Raw genomic sequence first — 20,732 nt, 5'->3', positions numbered from 1 at the left:
GAGAGGACCTTCCTAGGTATCGAGTGAAGCCGTAGGACATGGGCGACGAACATCTTGGCCAACCCCTGCGCTGACGGGAGCCCAGCGCAGGGGACAAAGTGGACCTGCTTGGAAAAGAGGTCCGTAACAACCCACAGTACGGTCTTGCCCCTGCTGGGGGGTAGATCGGTGATGAAATCCATGGCGATCACCTCCCATGGCCGGGTGGGGACCTCCAAAGGTTTCAGAAGCCCTGGGGTTTTCCCCCTCCTGTTTTTGGCGGTGGCGCATGTGGGACAACTGCGAACGTACAATTCTACATCCCCTCTCATGCCCGGCCACCAGAACTGCCGCCGTACCAAATGCAATGTCTTGACAAACCCAAAGTGACCGGCCAGCTTGGCCCCGTGGACCAGTCCCAAAACTTCCCTGCGAAGAGAGGCTGGGACATAGAGTTTCCCTTCCTGCACCCACCAGGACTCTCGCTGCTCCATACCGGAAGGGAGCGTCTGCTGCTCTGCTTCCTGTAAGGACGCTTCCCGGAGGCGCTGCTGGAAAGCCTCCGGGATTCCCTTGAGCGAGGGACCACTGGGGTGGCGGGTTTGAGACCGGGTGGAGACTGCCAAACCCGGGATCTCTCCCCTTTGCTCAGGAGTGAATAAAGAGTCCACAGGACGGTCAAAATCGTTGCGGTACTGGGGCAGTCGGGATAGGGCATCGGCTAGGGCGTTTTCCTTGCCGGGTACATGTTTGAGGGTGAACCGAAATTTGGCAAAGAATTGGGCCCAACGTATTTGCTTGGCGTTGAGTTTTCTAGCTCCTTTGAGAGCCTCCAGATTTTTGTGATCGGTACACACTTCAAACGGGAATTCTGCCCCCTCCAGAAAATGCCTCCACACAGTGAGGGCGTGCTTAACTGCCGCGGCTTCTTTCTCCCAGATGGCCCAGTTGATTTCGGACTGGGTAAACTTCTTGGAGAAATAGGCGCATGGCTTTAAAGCGCCATTTTCGTCCCGCTGCAGGAGGGCCCCTCCCATAGCTACATCGGAGGCGTCCACCTGGACCACAAACGGTTTGGTGCAGTCCGGGTGGGCCAGGACCGGTTCGGACGAGAAGAGTAGCTTCAAGTCCTCAAAAGCCTGTTGGCAGGGAGGGGACCACTGCAGTCGGGCCGAAGGCAAGGCGGCATTGGCACCTTTTCCCTTAGTGCGCAGAAGGGAAGTGAGAGGAAGAGCCACTTGCGCAAAGTTGGGAATGAAATTGCGGTAAAAGTTGGCGAACCCCAGGAACTGCTGCAGTTGTTTGCGTGTAGTAGGGGGTTCCCAATCACGCACCGCCTGAACCTTTCCGGGATCCATTTCCAACCCCTGGTGAGAGATTACATAGCCTAGAAAGGTAATGGAAGGCTGGTGGAATTCACACTTAGATACTTTGGCATATAACTTGTGGTCCCGTAACCGCTGGAGGACCTCCCGCACCAGCCGGACATGCTCTTCCATGGTTTCAGAATAAATGAGTATATCATCCAGAAATACCACCACCCCCCGAAACAACAAATCATGTAACACTTCGTTGATTAACTGCATGAACACACTCGGAGCCCCAGAAAGTCCGAACGGCATGACTAAATACTCAAACATGCCAAAACAGCTCGAAAAGGCCGTTTTTGGTTCGTCCCCCTCTTTTATGCGAATGCGGTGGTAGGCTTCCACTAAATCCAGTTTGGTGAAAATCCGGCCCTCCTTCAATTGTGCTAGTAAGTCTGGAATGAGAGGGAGGGGGTAAGCGTTAGACTGCGTGACAGCGTTGAGCCTCCGAAAGTCAATACACAGTCTCAAGTCTCCTGTTTTCTTTTTGACAAAAAAGGCGGGGGCGGAGTACGGAGCTTTGGAGGGGCGGATGAAGCCCCTCGCCAAGTTAGTGTCCAAATAGTCCCGCAACACTGTCTTTTCACTGGGGCTCATGGGGTACACCTTTCCCTTGGACAACTTGCCGTCCCCAACTATTTCGATCGCACAGTCGGTCTCCCGGTGTGGTGGCAATTCGTCACACTCCCGCACATCAAACACATCCGAATATTGGGAGTATTCCGAGGGTAGGTTGGGGTTATTGGAAACGGGTCCTGGGGAACCCACTAGGGCGGCTGCCGGGGTCCCGGACATGCGGTCCCTGTCATGCATGGCGCAGGGATCCTCAGGGAAGGTAAGGGTCCGCTTGACCCAATCAATAGAAGGGTTGTGGCCCCGTAGCCAGTTCATTCCCAGTACTACAGGGGCAACTATGGGAGCAATGGTAAAGTGCAGCCGTTCCCAATGCTCCCCTACAGTCATGTGTATCGCGGTAGTCCGGTGAGTGACAGGCCCCTTTTTAAAGTCACTCCCGCCCATCTGGGAAAAGCGAAGGGGACCCGGGAGGCGCTTGCGGCGGACCTGCAATTTCCGGGCCGCCTCCTCGCTAATCAATGTGCGGGCGCACCCCGAGTCCACGAGCGCGGGGAATTCTAAAACTGGGCCCCCCGTGGGTAGTGAGAGGTGAACCCTAATATAAACATTATCTTCCTGGGCGCTTACCATCGGTGGAGCTCCTTGCACGAGGGTCGGTGCGGTCTGCTGAGGAGCCCCCCTTACAGCAGACCGACGGCGTTTTTTGCCGGCACATCCCACTCTTCCTCCTCGCTGGACGAGGGGGACGTGGTATTTGTAATCCGTGACTCGGCGGAGTCAGAGGTTGCACTGGCAATCCGGGGTCCCGATGGACCGGTCGAACTGGCGATCTCATCCAGGGCGTGCGCGTGCAGTGCCGAGGGGGTGCTCCGACGTCCTGGAGCGTTGCTTCGGCGTCGCGGCTGACCCTCTGCGGGGGCTTTCTCTGGTTCGCTCGGGACGGGGCGAATGGAAGCCGGGCGTCCGGAGCGGGATGGGCATTGGGAGGCGAAGTGACCCTTTCCTCCACAGACCAGGCACACTCCTGCCTCGAAGCGCTTGCGGCGCTCCGCTGGCGTGGGGCCGCTGCCGCCTGGGGTGCGAGGGTCCCGGATCCCACCTGCCTTGTCTCCTCTCGGTTTGAAGTCGCGGCCGGAACGTTGCTTGGACAGGTTCAGGAGCTGCTTCCGATTTTCGATGTCGGCAGCGTGGCGCACCCAACCCTCAACGTCAGGGGGGTTGCCTTGCATAAAGGCCCAATGCTGCAGGTCCGGGTTTAGGCCCTCCCTGAACAACTGCACCCGGGTAGCCTCACTCCAGTCCAGAATCCGACTCGACAGAGACTGGAACTCGCTCGCATACTGCGCCACTGACTTGGCCCCTTGGCGTAGTTGCATCAGAGCGGCTTTGGCCCGCTCCCCCAGGTTCGGGTCCTCGAACCGGTTACGGAGTGCGATCATAAAGTCATCCAAACTCCGTAGCACAGGGGAGCGGAGCTCGTACTGTAACACCATCCACGCGGCCGCTTCGCCTTGCAGGAGGGAGGCCACATACTGGACCTGGGACTCCTCGGAGGTAAAGGTCCTGCCCTGCTCCCGCATGAAAATGTCCACTTGGACCATGAAAAAGGTCAACTGGTCCCCCGACCCATCATACGTGATTTTCAAGTCCCGGCGGGCCGGGGTGCTGGGAGGAGGCGCGGGGGGAGCCGCCGGTGTCCCATCCGGAGGGTTACCCGGCGGGGGCTGTACCTTCAGCGCATCCATGGCAGCGGCCATCTCCTCCATCACAAGCTGCATGGCATCTATGCGCTCCACCATCGCCTGGCGCTCCTCTTGCCACTGTCTCCGCTCCTCATCCATCAGAGCGTCCCGACGAGCGGGGTCGTCCTCGAACCCCGTACCCGTCAAGGCCAAGCGGCGGTGCTTTGCCTCAGTCCGGGAAAGCGACCAACCTTTCGGCGAATCCAGCCAAGTGTTAAAGGTGGTCTTGGGACGCGTGCCCGGTCCTGGGCCCGGTCGGGGCGCACCTGGCACCTTCTGGTCCGGTTTGTCTTTCGGGGCCGGCTTGTCCGGGGCACCGCTTCCATCCGGCGAGGCCGGAGGGGTCGTTTTTTCCTCGTCGGCTGACATAGCTGTCCCGTAGGGTACAGATGCAGAACGAAGAGGCAAGGACTCGCAACTTAATGTGAGAGTCCCCAGCTAGTTGGGCAAACTTCGCCAAATCAATTGCTCAGACTTGGATGCAGAAACAAAAGATTTATTGAAGGCTTCAAATAGAGAAGACAGGCTCATGGATTCAAAGTTGCGAGTGACTAGCTTATCGGGGTTACAGTATTTATCTACTACAGGGCATGAAGGTTCACACGCATGGGAGACATGGGAGGTTACAAGGCAAACCGGTGCAGCATAAAACATCAAACAGTCCTAGAGAGACAGTGAGGGCTATCTGCATTTCAAGGCCGGAGTCAGCCCGAGGGAGTGAAGGCAGAAGGCACAGCAGGGGAGGAGAGGTGGCACCTGGGCAAGAAGGACGAGGCGGGGGACTCAGGAAGATACACAGAGGTGCGAACTGCTTGTACGAGTTCAAAGAGGGAGAGATAGAAACAGATAGGAGCCAAAACCAGATGGCCCTCACACTGATCTTGTCAGATCTCCGAAGCTAAGCAGGGTTGGCCCTGGTTCGTAATTGGATGGGAGACCACAAAGGAATACCAGAGGAAGGCAATATATAGAGGAAGGCAATGGCCAACCACCTCTCTCTCACCTTGAAAACCCTACGGGGTTGCCATAAGTCAGCTGTGACTTGACAGCACTTTACACACACACACACACACACACACACACACACACACACACACAATAAAGACTGTACAGTTTTTTCCAACGGACAGTGAAATTTCTGCACCAGTTTCTCTCTCCCCCCTCCCTCCCTCCAGCCCTCCCCCCCCATGCTGTGACAAAATAATATTCACAGGTGTCTGATCCCGTTCTTTACTGGAATCAATTCTCTTATTACTCCCTTAATATAAGCTAGCGCTACTGATCAATACGGTGCTGGGATTTCTTAAAGAAAATAAGGGCCTTATAGACCTTTTTTTTGTTGCCAAAATCAATCTTTGCAATGCTACCACTGAAGTAACCCTTTGAAAATAGCTGTGGCCAGTCTGTACCTGTCTTTGTTTTTCTGCATTCATCATCAAACCAACCCTGTCCAGTCTAAAGGAAGAGGGGAAGAGGTGCCTTGCGTCCTTGGTATAAAGAGGTTACAAAACATCCAATAGCATCGTGAAATTCTGCATCCCAAGTTGCTACCCCCTTAAAACCAGAAGGGAATGTCCAATAATTCCATCAGCGGAGCCCCGTCCTGTAGTCTGAAGTAGGGCATCTCAGACACGGATTGACCACCTCAGTGGGCATTAGGCCTCTGATTCCGTCAATCCCTGAAAACAAAATTGTGGTGAAAATGTTATCGTCTGATATATTTAGTTATTAGTTGAGTATCGAAGAAAGGCTGAAGTTGTTTGGGAAGACGACTCGGCAAAGCGGAAGGATCGTGAACTCACGAGGGCGTACTTCTGTTTATTTCCAGGCTCTCTTTGCTCTGTCATCAATGCTGAGAAACTTCCCCTACGCCCAGCAGCAGTTCCTCAGGCTTGGAGGACTCCAAATACTCAGAGATCTCTGCACAGAGAAAGGGATGGAGACGCTACACGTCCGCATCGTGACACTCCTCTATGACTTGATAATAGAAAAAGTAAGTGGTGGTGATGCGCCGTCGACTTCAGAACCAGCATGGCTGCCGGGGAATGGGTCAGATATCAAGGGTGTCCACACCCTTCTTTCTGGAAAGCATTCTTTCTCTGAAGAAGAAGAGTTGGGTTTTTGGTACCCCACTTTTCTCTACCTTTAAGGAGTCTGAAAGAGGCTTACAATCGCCTTCCCTTCCCCCTGCCCACAACAGGCCCTTGTGAGGTAGGCGGGGCTGAGAGAGTTCTGAGAAAACTGACAAGCCCAAGGTCACCCAGCAGGCTTCATGTGGAGGAGTGGGGAAACGAACCTGGTTCTCCAGATTCGAGTCCGCTACTTATGTGGAGAAGTAAAGAACCAGGTTAGATTAGAGTCCACTGCTCTTAACCATTACACCACAAACCATGGAGGAAAACAAGAGCAACGCAGCTTGAAACTTCATGTGTTTCATGGGTGTTCCCTTGCACCAGCAAAATTAAGCATCTTTTTCTTCTGTAGAGAAATGAATGAATTTATTGATACGGTCTATTTGACCAGCCAAAAGTTGATACGGCAAATTGTCAACTTGATAAAACCCTAAAACTAATACAAATTATAAAGTTTAATAAAAATATAATATTATTAAATATTATTAAAATATGATATATTAGAACATATCACATGATTAAACCTTTCATCTTAATAGTTCTAAAAATATAAGAAGGTTTAACATTTTTTTTCCATCCTAATTTTGCATATTTTAATTGCAATAGCGCACAATTTGGCAGTTGGGAGCGAATAATATGCAGTTTCACCCATCAGGAGCTTCTTGGTCAGAAACTCAACTGGCTTGTCGGGGAATCTACTGATCAGGGGAGAAATGAATTTAATACTCATGATCAAATGGACAGCTGAAAAATACATGTTCAGTAGTTTCAATGTCCCCTGACCTGCAAGGGGACAGCCTGTCTGTTCTTGGGATCTTTTTTGTCTTTCTCCTCTGTTGCCAGTGTGTCTCGCAATGGCACAGGAGAAACTCAGAAGCTAAGATCCGAGGAAAACAGCTGTAGAGATCTTTCTGCTGACATTGTGATCAATGCTGCCACGTATTCATACTAACATAATTAGAAATCAAGGCAGCGGGCTTTGTTATTAGCCTTTACAGAGCATCGGCCTGCAACGGGTGCTGTATAATACTGGAGGCAAGGAAGCAAGGCCAGCCAGATGCCTAGGAATACCAGCAGAGCTCAAACAGAGATACACAGGACAAACAAAGGTCAGATGTCTGGATCCCTCCATACAATATAAATTGCAGACTGGAGCAGCCTCCAGTTGCAGGGAAACGAGAAGGGGTTTAATCGGTCCACCTCCACTCAGTTTCACAATTTGAAATCCGCTCCCATGCTCTGTTAGCATTTTAAAGCAGAAAAGACATCCTTTAAAAACATGTATTTTCTCCTTTAAAATGCTAATTGCAGAGTGAGGGAGTTGGTTTCAAATAGTGAGACACTGCTGAGGTTAAAGGGTTAACTTTCCTTACTTTTCTTGCCCAGCCTTAAGACAAATTGAGGCTTTGCTAACCTGCAGTTTATATTTTATGGACTGATGCATCTCATCTGTTTGAGCTCTGAGTACCAGAGCCATCACATAATTGTGATTCATCTTCTTCCCCACCTAGTATTACTTTGATAGTTTCATGTAGGGAGCGAAGAAGCAGTTGTTTAGCAAGTGCCTAACATGCTTCTTCCTGGCTCCTTTCAGTCCGGAAATGACGTTAGAGTGTTGCTGTAGAACTGACAAGGGTTCATTGTCTGGCCTGGTAAGCTCCAGTTAGGACCACTATCTCAGGAAATGCTACATCTTAATTAGTTTGGCATGGGTACATCGCTATTCCCCAGAATCACCCAAGAGAAAAATTAGTCCCAAGGGTCATTGATGGTTGCCTTTCGGCATGCTGCTCTTTTAGCAAGCTGTAAATTTAATTTTCCCCCACCCTCCGTGCATGTTTCTTTTTATAGAATACTGTTTTCTAAATTCTCACTAATGTGATGTTTTTATGTACACACACAAACAGAATATCTCAGTATCGTTTCCCAGTCAACAGTTCCCTGCTGGAAGCTTCATGTAACTGTTAAGGTGAAAGAAAAACTACACTGTAGGATGTGGCTGGGTCTGCCCATGTCATGTTAAACACATTGTCTAACCTTGCAGTGCGGTCCTCAGTAGAGTTACACCCTTCTAGCTGTGTTGAAGTCAATGAGTTTAGCAGGGTGTAACTCTGTTTAGGATTGTACTGTGATTCTGCTGGCGTCATTGGTTCATTTCACCACTAGAGAGCCAGCGTGGTGTAGAAGTTAAGAATGGCAGACTCTTGGTGTAGTGGTTAAGATAAGTGGTTTGGAGTGGTGGACTCTGATCTGGAGAACTGGGTTTGATTCCCCACTCCTCCCTATGAGCTTCGGACACTAATCTGGTGAGCTGGATTTGTTTCCCCACTCCTACACATGAAGCCAGCTGGGTGACCTTGGGCTAGTCACAGCTCTTAAAGCTCTCTCAGCCCCACCTACCTTACAGGGTGTCTGTTGTGGGGATGGGAAGGGAAGGTGATTGTAAGCTGGTTTGATTCTTCCTTAAGTGGTAGAGAAAGTCGGCATATAAAAAACAATTCCTCTCATCTGGAGAACCGGGTTTGATTTCCCACTTCTCCGTGTGAAGCCTGCTGGGTGACCTTCTCTCAGAACTCTCTCAGCCCCACTTACCTCACAAGGCGCCTGTTCTGTGAATAGGAGGGAAGGCGATGCTTTGAGACTCCTTACGGTAGAGAAAAAGCAGGGTATAAAAACCAACTCTTGTTCTTCTTCACTTTGCTCCATGAACAGGACTTGTAGAGTGAGAGAGCAAGAAAGGGGAGAGAATTGGAAATGTTGGAACTGAATGTTGTCTTCCCACACCTGGCTTGGGCCTCTAGGCGCGAATCGCTGTCTGGTTCTGCAGAATGCTGTCATCTTCTCCTCCCTGTCCTTTAGGTCAGGCACCTGATTCATTATCTGCTGCATTTCACGAGACGAAATTTCGCGGGCAACAATGGCAACACTCGGAAATGGGAGCGAGTTACTTAAGACGCAAGGGAGCGCGCAGGGTGTTCCCATGGTGGCATCCCCACTATAATTTCGCTGATTTGACTCTGTTTCTATGGCTTGAGAAGAGCAATCTTCCTTAATGATAATATGGTAGTAAGGAGACTCTTGTGATTAAGACCTAATTAATGAAGCACATATATAGCAATTAACACAGGAGGCTGCCGAGTTAAAGCAAAGGAATAAAAAAAAAAATAGAGGCTCCCATTGTGTTCTGTCTCTGGCAACAGTGTGTAGTAAGTAACCTTTTTACTTCATAAGCCGGGCCAGATGGCTGCCTTGCGATGCCCACTTGGGAGTTTTGTTGATTGGACCAAACTGCTTGGCTGTGTCCAGGCGCTATAGGAGTTATCCCCCTGACTCCTTTACCGCTGCTGCGGCGCTAGCAGTGTGAGCTTTATAACAGTGGGTGGCAATGGGGAGCAGATCCTCTGTGCAGAAAGAAGCCTCCTTTATTTTTCCCTGCCTCGTGCTCTCAGGAAGTCCCATCCAAGTCAAGGGAATGGTCAGAGTTGATTAAAGTAGACTCGTAGAATCATAGAGTTGGCAGGGGCCAAACAGGCCATCTAGTCCAACCCCCTGCTTAATGTAGGATCAGCCTAGAGCATGGGTTCACAACAAGGGGGGAATTCCCTCCTGGGGGGGATTTTAGGGTTCTGGGGGGATTGGGAACACTATTCAGCAAAGTGTGATGTCCTGTAGATTATGTGCAATCTGTAAAATTGTAGTTTGTTTTTAATAACTGTAAGACTATCTTGGAAAGGGGAGAATTATATTCTGAACAATGGTGAAAGGGGGGAATGGAGCAAAAAAGGTTGAGAACCCTGGCCTAGAGCATCCCTGACAAGTGTTTGTCCAGCCTCTGCTTAAGGACTGCCAGCGAGGGGAAGCTCACTGCCTCCCTAGGTAGCTGATTCCACTGTCAAACAACTCTAATTGTAAAAAGATTTTTCCTAATATCCAGCCGGTACTTTTCCGCCCGCAATTTAAACCCATTATTGCGAGTCCTATCCTCTGCTGCCAACAGGATCAGCTCCGTGCTCTCCTCTAAGCGACAGCCCTTCAGATACTTAAAGAGAGCAATCCTGTCCCCCCTCAACCCCCTCTTCTCCAGACTAAACATTCCCAACTCCCTCAGCCTTTCCTCATAGGGCTTGGTCTCCAGGGCCCTGATCGTCCTTGTCGCTCTCCTCCGCACCCGCTCGATTCTGTCCACATCCTTTTTGAAGTGAGGCCTCCAGAACTGCACACAGTACTCCAAGTGCAGCCTGAGTAGGTTGTAAGCAAGCAACTTCTGGTCTAATCAATTTCACCCCTTCAGGAAAACTTAACTTTTAATTTGTTTAACTCTTTCTTTTTAACGCTTTGCCTTGTGTAGATGCGTAGGCACTTCTCCTTTCTTTTAGTTAAAAAGATTTTCAAAGTTTCTCCGGGCATTGCGCACTGGGTGCATGACACAGGCACTGCCCAATAGGCCCCCGTTACACTTGGCAATGAAAAGGCACCTCTGTTTGTTGCAGAAGAGCAGGGACTTATTTGGGGGCCTTGTTGTTGGGGCCTTGTTGTGACTTTTCCCGAGGATCAGCTTGCAGTGCTACGATGGGCGCCCAGAAACAATGGTGGGAGTGCATGCACGCGCATGTGCACAGCGTGCATTTACCACAGCCAATGACAGGTCTATGAAAAGATTTGACGAGGGCTTTTGCACTCATTCAGTAATATTAAGCGTTGCTGCTGATCGGTAAGGGAACATAGCAGCAGCAAGATCTAGGGCTGGTGGACTTGAGCAGGAAATGTACATCCCTTTCAGCTTCCACAGAAATCTGGCCTGTTTCCCGTTCTTCCTATGGGACACTGAACTACTTGTGGCTGCTGTTTGGTAGCAATTAAAATGCCTGAGTATCTTTTTAAAACAATTGGGGACACTGCTTTGATGCTGCTCAGCATTTCCGTGAGCAGAAGGAATTCAGTTCAGCCCACAGAGTGTCATTTTCTTGACTGCCTGCTCCCGCCCAGACTGGTTCCTGAAATGCTGTTCCAGGGAAAGTCACCTGTCCCTGGGGGAGCGGCATTTTTTTTGGGGGGAGGCATTTTGGGCCGTAAGTGGTAGAGCCTCTCCTTGGCATGCAGAAGGCCCCAGATCCAATCCCTGGCATCTCCAGTTAACAGGATCAGGCAGTAGGTGATATGAAAGACCTCTGTCTGAGACCCTGGAGAGCTGCTTCCAGTCTGAGTAGACACTACTGACCTTGAAGGACCAGTGGTGTGAGTCAGTGTAAGGCAGCTTCATGTGTGCATGTGGAGGCAAGGAAGCTGCACTCCAGGGGTAGACATCCTTGGGGGTCCCAGACATTAGGAAACCCAGCGTTTCCAAACTGTTGTGAAAACATACCCATGGAGTCGTACTCTGCACCATTTACCTCATTCCTCCAGTGATAATACTCCCCTCGGGCCTTTCTCATGGCCGTTTTTCTGTCTAAGATGGGTCACAGATAAGAGATTTAGTGGTTGTATAGAGTTCGATCATGAGATGCAGCAGTACAACTTTGGGCTGAATTAGCAGGAGGCAACAAAAGTCTAAGAGCCCCATGGCACAGAGTGGTGAAGCTGCAGTACTGCAGTCAAATGTTCTGCTCACAACCTGAGTTCGATTCCGACGGAAGTTGGTTTCAGGTAGCTGGCTCAAGGTTGACTCAGCGTGCCATCCTTCCGAGGTCAGTAAAATGAGTACCCAGCTTGCTGGTGGTAAAGGGAAGACGACTGGGGAAGGCAATGGGAAAATAAAACATAGTCTGCCTAGTAAACGTTGTGATGTGACGTCACCCCATGGGTCAGGAATGACCCAGTGCTTGAACCTTTACCTTTAACAAAAGTCAAATTTCTGTCTTTTGTTTTTTAACAGGTCTTTTACGGGTGCTTTTATGATACCCAGAGGCCCTGAAGCAATAGCTTTGGAAGAACAGAGGTTTAACACAGGGGTGGGGAACATCAGACCCGGGGGCTGTATAAGGCCCTCAAAATCATTTGGTCTGGCCCTTCATGGGTCCTGGTAGATCTCTAGCTCAGAAGGATGCTGCCCTGCCTGAATCTTTTGAGCCCAGCTGGGGACAGCAGAGCTCAAAAGTGAGTCGCTCTATGTGGCAGATACTTGGAGCCGTCTCCAGTCGTGCCTCTTGGCTAAATGTTTGACCAAATATAGCAGACTAATTTTTAAGTTGATAATTTTGTATGGCCCCGAATGATGTTATAAATATCCAAATGGCCCTTGGCAGAAAAAAGGTTCCCCACCCCTGGTTTAACACATAGATTTGACAGCAGGTTGTGTGTGTGTGTGTGGGGGGGGTTTGTCCTGCTCATCTTTTTTGTAGAAAAGACTGTGTTTGAGCAGCAAAGCAGGGGCAGCTATTTTTAAGTCTTGGGAGGTTTGCTTGGGATAGTTAGAATGATGCTACAGGCTGTGGGAAGGATTTCAGTACTTTTACGATACCGTAAATCTGTCACTGACTGCCATGGAGGCAGGGGTGGGCCTGCCCTCGGTCGTCTCGCACTAACCTTCTTTAATGTACTCTGCCACATGGAACGGTTGTAAATGGGTTTCGAACGTTTTTCTTTCTTTCACAGTCCTTACTGTTCCCCCGCCCCCATGGGGGATGCAGATTTTTTATTTAGTCATTTGCTGTTACCTCCCCAAGAGCGTTAACAACAGGAATATGCTGTCTTTAATAGAAGAACCCTATCCCCAAATCTGGGTTTAACGGCGGTGATTCTGAAACAACCACTTCGGCAACCTCATTCATTGGCAGTTTTGTGGTATTTCAGATATTTATAAATAGGTTCTTGGTAAAGGTACTTCTAATCTTTGTCCGCAGAGGATAGGAGAGGGAAAAATGGCATTTAATGAGTTGGATAGATTTCAGTCAAGCATAAGGAAGAACATCCCAGCTATTGTTGAATTCCTTACTTTTAAGTAACCCCTTCTGTAACCCACTGTGAATCATACTGCTCACACTTGGCCACTGCTGGAGCAGTCCCACATCAAGCTGGGCAATCCCTTGCTTGAATTGGTTGTGCCATTTTTTGTAGAATAGAACTTGGGAGGAGGAGGAAGAAGAGGAGGGAGTAGGAGTTGGTTTTTATATGCCAGCTTTTTCTACCACTTAAGGAAGAATCAAACCGGCTTACAATCACCTTCCCTTCCCTTCCTTACAACAGACACCCTGTGAGGTAGATGGGGCTGAGAGAGCTCTGAGAGCTGTGACCAGCCCAGGGTCACCCAGCTGGCTTCATGTGGAGGAGTGGGAAAACAAACCCAGTTCACCAGATTAGTGTCCGCTGGTCATGTGGAGGAGCGGGGAATCAAACCCGGTTCTGAAGTTAAGCTATGGCAATCATTTTGTGGCTGGCTTCGCCTCTGAACCAGCAGCCATTTTGTTGCTGCACCCACTGCCCTACCATGTCAGAATTCCAAATGTGCCCGCAGGCTCAAACAGGTTGGGGACCTCTGCCTTACTGAATACCTATGGGTGGAGGACCGCTGCCTCCTCAAATAGCGCACATGAACATATAAAGCTGCCTTATACTGAATCAGACCCTTGGTCCATCAAAGTCAGTATTGCCTACTCAGACCGGCAGCAGCTGTACAGTCTCAGGCAATGGGCTTTCATATCACCTACTGCCAGGTCCTTTAACTGGTGATGCCAGGGATTGAACCTGGGACCTTCTGCATGCCAAGCAGATGCACTGCCACTGAGCCACATCCCCTCCCCCTGACTGCATTGACTAGACCAGGGATGTCAAAATGGCAGCCCATGGACCGGATCCGGCCCCTGGAGGGCTCCTCACCAGCCCACAAGCCAAGCCCGTCCCCCCTGCCACCCCCACAATCGTTCGGGTGCTCCTGGCTAGGGTTGCCAACTGCCAGGTAGTAGGAGGACATCTCCTGCTAATTCAACTGATCTCCAGCCGATAGAGATCAGTTCACCTGGAGAAAAATGGCCGCTTTGGTAATTAAACTCTATGGCATTGAAGTCCCTCCCCTCCCCAAACCCCGCCCTCTTCAGGCTCCGCCCCCAAAATCTCCCATTGGTTGGGAACAGGGACCTGGCAACCCTACTCCTGGCCCTGGTGGGGGACAGGCTCACACTCTCCGCCACCCGGCTCACTCTCCCCGCCAGGATCACCTTCCCTGCAATCCCCCCAAAGCTCGGCCCCCCGCCACCCCCCCACTCTTCCGGGTGCGCCTGGCCCCGGCCCTCCCCACCCAGGCTCGCCTTCCCCACCACCTCCCCTCCCTCTGCAGGACAGCCAGGTAGACCCCATCGGCCGTCGGGATGCCAGGGACTCCCTCCCCCCCATGGAGGCCAGGTCTATCCTACCAATGGGTAGACCTGGCCTCCGTGGGATCTCTTTATTCAGAGATCTGCAAAACAGGTGGGCGGATTTATCGAGGGGGGCTCCCCACTATGGCCCCTGGCAGTGGGGAGGGCTCCTCAGGAGGAGGGTGTCGCGCGCGCCGGGCTCCACCTGTCGGGGCTGCAGGAGCGCGCCGGCCCCAAGGGCAGTGGCGGACCTACATTTTTGGGTCCCTGAAGCTTGAACTGTTATAGGGGCCCCTTCGCAACCAGCAACAATAGGGCAACATCCAACAAGGCCCTGGCCCCAGCCTGATGGAATGTTCTTCCAAGTGACATCAGGGCCCTATGGGACCTTCAGAGGTTCTGCAGGGCCTGTAAAACGGAGCCATTCCACCAGGCCTACAATTGAGGGCAACCACAGGTTGTCATCGTTACTGGCCTCCCTCTCCTCTCCCTCAGGGCTTCTGATATGAGCATTTAGCTGCTTGGCCGGGCCTCCAATGGCCCTGTAATTATATGAGTACCGTCTTGTTAACTGTATTGAATGGTTTTATGAATTTTATTGATTACTTATGAATTTTATATATATATGATTTTATTATGATTGTTGTTACCTGCTGTCAGGCATGAGGACCCAGGGCAGAGTAACAAACAGTTTATTAAAAAGGTCTAATAATAATGATAAGTCAAGCCACAATAGGATGACAAAACCAGTAAAGGCAGGCAATCAAACTAATAAAACCCTAACACATCTATCTTTACTGTCCCTAGCCGTCTCCTGGCACTAGGCCTCAGGCTAACTCACCCCTTCCTGGATGAGGGATCCCTCCATCTGCAGCAGCCTCTCCCCAGCCCTGCTCCCTAGGAATGAACCCCCTCCCTTTTCAGGCAAGGCATTTTATTCCTTCTCCCCAGGCACCACTCCCTTACCCCTGATTGGCCCTAGCCTTCCCTCTAAATCCTCTTCCACCAATCACAAGGCCCAGAGGGTACCTTGCAGATGTAGGCCTGGTAACTACTTTAATATAGGCCTCCCTAGGGCCTGTAGGCTGCACTTGAGGCCTAGGATCATGACACCCACCCTGAGCCCGACTTTGACCGGGAATGAGGGTGGGCTACAAATTTAACTAATAAATAATAATAATAATAATAGGGAGGGGGTCATCAGAGGGGGTACATTAGGATAAAAAGGTGAAAATTTGATCTTTTGACGTGAAAATGCACAAGCGAGACGAGTGCAGCCTGAATTGAGAATTCAGATGTCTTTTTATGGTTCTGATTGGCTCTAGCCTAAGGGCTGAGCTATAGAATTATTAATCTGTGCACCAACGAAGGATTTGAGGATCCAGCTGCCAAAATAGATTCAGCTGCTGAATAGATTCTGGTGAGCTCAGTGAGCCCTTACAGCTGGGGGTTCGAGCACTGCAAGCCCCCAAGAAAATTTTGAAATTTGACACAGACATTTTGAGGCCATGTGAAATGGGTATTAGAGCATATTCTAAAGTCAATATTAAGTACTTCAACCCATTGGCTTATGATTCTATCACTAAAAAACTCCATCGATTCTGTAGAGAAAGTCACTCCTTTAAAAAAAGTTGCTTCGGGGGCCCCTCCAGGATTGGGGGCCCTGAAGCTTAAGCTTCATTAGTTTCACAGTAGATCCGCCTCTGCCCAAGGGAGCGGGAGCAGCGCCGGTTTGCGCTCCATCGGCCCAGGAAGTTGAGCGGTGCTGGCCAGCCCCTGCTCGGCTTGACTCCCGATGAAGCCGCGGGGTGGGGGAGGGGAGACCTCCTCCCAAGTAAGCCCGCCAATGGTCGCGGCACACGGGAAGAGTTTTGCAGGCTGTATGTGTCCGCTGGCAGTCCCTGCCCGGGGCAGTTGCAAGCCCAAGCCGTCTGGCTTTGGCGTTTCCCTAGCTTGGGGGGGGGGCTCCTTCCCCTTCCCTCTCCCTCTCCCTCTGCTTTTGCTGCGCTGAAAGTTTTGCTCAAGGGGGCGGGAAAGGGGGGGAATCGCACATTCTCAATGTGTGAGGCCTCCCCCCCCCCCAAGATCAGTGCTTAGAGATTGCCAAGTGGCTGAAGCCTTTGATTATACTATATTAGAAGCAACAGGCAGCAGACGGGGTGGGGGTTTGGGAGGGGGAGGTAGGGGGAGGATGGGAGCAGGATCAGTGCACGCTTTGACCCAGCAATGAGTGTTATTGCTTTTCCGTGTTTGGGTTAGAATCCTGGTGCGCAAAAGTTACTTTATAAACAGAAGTGGGGAGGGGCTATGGCTGTGGCTGCAAAACACAGCAAACAGTTGTGTGGCGCTCGGTTGTTTCCCCTCCGCCTTCTGTCTTTGACTTGAGACTGCGACAACCTCCGCGGAGGGGCTGTGGCTCAGTGGTAGAGCCTCTGCTTGGCATGCAGAAGGTCCCAGTTTCAATCCCTGGCATCTCCAGTTAAAGGGACTATAAGCAAGTAGGTGATGTGAAAGACCTCTGCCTGAGACCCTGGAGAGTCACTGCTGGTCTGAGTAGAATACTGACTTGGATGGACCAAGGGTCCATTCAGTATAAAGCAGCTTCATGTGTCCCCCCAAACCCCCCAAATGGGGCTGTTTTGCTCCCCCCCCCCCACAACAGCCGGGATACTTCTGGGGCTTTGCCCGGACCTGTCAGCTGGATCACCTGTTGCATTGGCGATCCTCCCCCCCTTAACTGTGCCCTTGCCAGTCAGCCTTTTGAGGAAGGGCATTGTGCCCTCCCTTCAGGTTGTAGCCTTCCTGCTTGGAGCCAGCGTGGTGTGGTGGTTGGGAGTGGTGGTTGGGAGTGGTGGACTCTGATCTGGAGAACTGGGTTTGGTTCCCTGTTCCTCCACATGAGCGGCGGAGGCTGCTCTGGTGAATAGGATTTGTTTTTCCGCTCCTCCACAGGGGGGCGGCTGGGTGGCCTTGGCCTGGTCACAGCTCTCTTAGAGCTCTCTCGGCCCTGCCTGCCTCGCGGGGTGTTTGTTGTGGGGAAGGGAAGGCCCAGAGGGCCTATGGCTCAGTGGTAGATCCTCTGCTTGGCATGCAGAAGGTCCCAGGTTCAATCTCCGGCATCTCCGGTTAAAGGGACTAGGCAAGTAGGTGATGTGAAAGACCTCTGTTTGAGACCCTGGAGAGGCGCTGCCAGTTTGAGTAGACAATGCTGACTTTGATGGACTGTTAAGTCCGCGTGAGCAGGATTCAAGAGGTCGGAGACGGAGTTCAATGCAACCAATGTTTATTGTAGGGTAGAACAGAACTGGGGATACATTGGGAATGGTCCTGCTTATATGCCCCCCTGGCCGCCTGTGGCCGCTCCCCCCGATCCATGATGTGGGGGAACAACCTCCCCGTGCCCAATGGCGTGCTGGCTTAGGGCCAATAGCGCGGCCCAGTTTCAGCCAATGGGGCTTGCAGGGCTAGGAGCCTTTGCCCAGGACTCAAGCTCCTAGGATTTCCCCCTGCTTACCTTCTAACACATACATAACATGGACCAAGGGTCTGATTCAGTATAAGGGAGCTTCATGGGGGGGGAACCGTCTCCCTCCGGAGTCCAGGTCTACCGATTGGCTTGCATGGCGGTAGACCTGGCCTCCTGACGGGGACTTCCCCTCCCCCCACGGAGGCCAGGTCTACCCATTGGTTTCTATGGGCCCCCATAGAAACCAATTAATAGACCTGGCCTCGGAGTCCCTGTCGGGAGGCCAGGTCTACTGCCATGCAAGCCAATGAGAAGACCTGGCCTCCGTTTTCTCGGGCTGTGGCTGGAAACCCATCCTTGCTTGCCCACCTATCTCCCCCACACACACACCCTTTTCAGGCACAGCGAGGCCTTTTGGGGCTTGTGCACCCTCACTGCCATCCCCTCCCCCTAGCTTCCCAGGCACAGCGAGGCCCCTATGGGCCTGGCGCGCCCAATTTGTATCTCCAGTAACTGGCATTACATTTTATTTATTTATTTATTACGCATCATCGGACCGACCAAGAGACATTTATGTTCTATCTGGCCCTCCTCACAAATGAGTTCGACACCCCTGGACTAGACAGAGGCTAACTAGGTGGGCGGGGGGAGTAGGAAAGTAATTAGTCACTCCCCCTCATTTTCTGGCAAGCATCAGGACCTAAAGGTCAACTACCTCCTATCAGAGGTCTTTGTGAATTCTCGAATGAATGCAGTCCAGACTCTGATCCCTTCTTACTTTGTGGTTTCGTTTAAACCTTCATCCTTGGTCACAGCTGACTGCCTTGTTTCTGATGCAGGAGTGTTTGCAAGCAGGAGATCAGGGGCGTGTGTAGCTCTCCGACAGTTTCTGCGAGGGGGGAAATAACACGGAGAATTGATGTGGCTTCTCTCTTTATCTGTCTTCCTCCAGCGCACCTTTCCTCAACTTTGTCATTTGAAACTCCTGCTGATTTCTTGTTGCAGCTGTATTTAAATTATCGTTTGTTTGTTTTTTTTAATTGTATTTTTAGCAGCTTGCACTCCAGATTGCTTCCGTGCTTGCCTTTTCTTGTCAATTTGCATTTAGTTTTCACAGCTGTGGGTTTTTTTTTCCAATCGGGTACTATGCACCTTGTCTTTAAAACAAGCTTTCTAACTTTTTTCAAGCCTCCTTGCCTCGACCACTTAACCATGCTGGCGTCCTTTTTGCATTTGTGGATATCTGCGGTACCCATTCCCGCTAGGTACCCAAAGATGGTTGACAAACAGCCTAACAACAGTATGAATTCCAATTGATTACGTAAGATAAACTAGCAAAACTTTTAATACAATACAATTAGTAAAACATTTTCATTAGAACCAAATGTGTTTCGGCCACAAGGCCTTCCTGAGTGGTATAAATTCTTAAAATACACACCATAAAGCAAAAGTATTTAAAATACAAAGTAAAACATCACTGACTAAGCTTTAAAACGCTCATATGAAGTAGGGCCAGTTCATTAATCCAAATATTTCCCTCTTCAATACTTGAATGAATTAGGACCATCCACAATAATTTTTCAGATTGCTCTTGTTAATGGTCCAAATATCTCTGGAAGCAAGGTCAGAGTGAATCGTGGCTCCATGGTGTATATATCCATAGTCAGGAAGCTAACTATCCATTCCCGCTGCCAGAAAAGAATTATTTTTAAAATTTGCCAGGTCAACATTTTATCTTGACAAATCCAGAAGTGTGAGGAATGGGCTCAAGAAAAGCTGAAGATCTGGGGGTTTTGGCTCCATTCATAAAGGCAGATTCGTGTTGTTACCATCTGCGCATAAATGAATGCATTTGCTGAAAATGCTAATGTATTGGTACAAAAGATGTAGACAAGCTGGAACTTGTCCAGAGGAGGGCAACAAAGATGGTGAGGGGTCTGGAGACCAAGTCCTATGAGGAAAGGTTGAAGGAACTGGGTATGTTTAGCCTGAAGAGGAGAAGACTGAGAGGGGATATGATAACCATCTTCAAGTACTTGAAGGGCTGTCATAGAGAGGAGGGTGCCGAGTTGTTTTCTGTTGCCCCAGGAGGTCGGACAAGAACCAACGGGTTGAAATTAAATCAAAAGAGTTTCTGTCTAGACATTAGGAAGAATTTTCTAACAGAGTGGTTCCTCAGTGGAACAGGCTTGCTCAGGAGGTGGTAAGCTCTCCTTCCCTGGAGGTTTTTAAGAAGAGGCTAGATGGCCATCTGTCAGCTGATTCTATGACCTTAAGCAGATTATGAGGGAGGGCATCTTGGCCATCTTCTGGGCACGGAGTAGGGGGTCACTGGGGGTGTGTGGGGAGGTAGTTGTGAATTTCTTGCATTGTGCAGGGGGCTGGACAAGATGACCCTGGTGATTCTATTATTTTATGAATACTAATTTTAAGGGACTTTGTTGCAGCTGCTGCTCAAGGAATCTGAAGGCCAGGACGATCACATGGAGGAAAGAACGCAGCAGTACCACCAGGTGAACCTGGTCCCCGCCATCGTCGAACAGGGCTGGTGCACCATCATTTCAAATCTCTTGAAGCGGCCGCAACACGACACCCGGGAAAAGGTCCTCAAGACTGTGGACGTGCTCCTCGCCTTCTGCAGGGAAAATTACAAAGGAGACCACAACCTCAACCACACGTTGAGCCTCCTGCGCCAAGAGTATGAAGAGCTGGCAGCAGAAGAACAAAAGGAAGGGGACGGAGACGGTTATTTTAAGGAACTCTTGGGCTCTATAAATAGCATTGCCCAGCAGCTAAAATGAAGGCTCCTGTAGCTTTGCTGAGATGTAGAAATTACACTTGGAAGGAGTTACGCATAAATAAACTGTTGAATAAACCTCCGGCTTTCTGAAATCCCTTGATGCCGTAAGTAAGCCTGTGTGTTCATTACAGAGTGAAGGTTATCTTTGTTATAGCCATTCTTGATGAATTTTTTGTTCCTTGAACTATCACAAGAAGTGATTTAGGTTGTTCTACATACAGTTACGGAGGTAGCCAGTAGGGTTGGATCCAAACTTCTAGGAGCAGAATGGAGCTCATGAAAGAGACCGTAGTTACTCCTGAAAATCAGGAGACCTTCGGGACTGTGGGTTGCAGTGTAATGGTGAGGGGTCTGGGTGGAACCCCCGCCCCATGACTGTTGC

General features: G+C 50.4%; 1 protein-coding gene across 1 annotated transcript in view; it reads left to right on the top strand.

The window, feature by feature from the left end:
- SIL1 (SIL1 nucleotide exchange factor) overlaps positions 1 to 20,425 on the top strand; it is a 77,478-nt gene extending 57,053 nt beyond the window's left edge. The window contains exons 9-10 of the mRNA XM_056856420.1: positions 5,493 to 5,657; positions 19,998 to 20,425. Coding sequence (XP_056712398.1) covers positions 5,493 to 5,657; positions 19,998 to 20,351 — 519 coding nt within the window. The 3' untranslated portion in view covers positions 20,352 to 20,425. The remainder of the gene's footprint in view (positions 1 to 5,492; positions 5,658 to 19,997) is intronic.
- The last annotated feature ends 307 nt before the right edge of the window (positions 20,426 to 20,732 follow it).

This window comes from Euleptes europaea, chromosome 10 (genome assembly GCF_029931775.1).
Source record: "Euleptes europaea isolate rEulEur1 chromosome 10, rEulEur1.hap1, whole genome shotgun sequence".
Classification (NCBI taxonomy): domain Eukaryota; kingdom Metazoa; phylum Chordata; class Lepidosauria; order Squamata; family Sphaerodactylidae; genus Euleptes; species Euleptes europaea.
The sequence above is the reverse complement of the archived record's forward strand: the minus strand, read 5'-3'. Positions and strand labels throughout refer to the sequence as shown.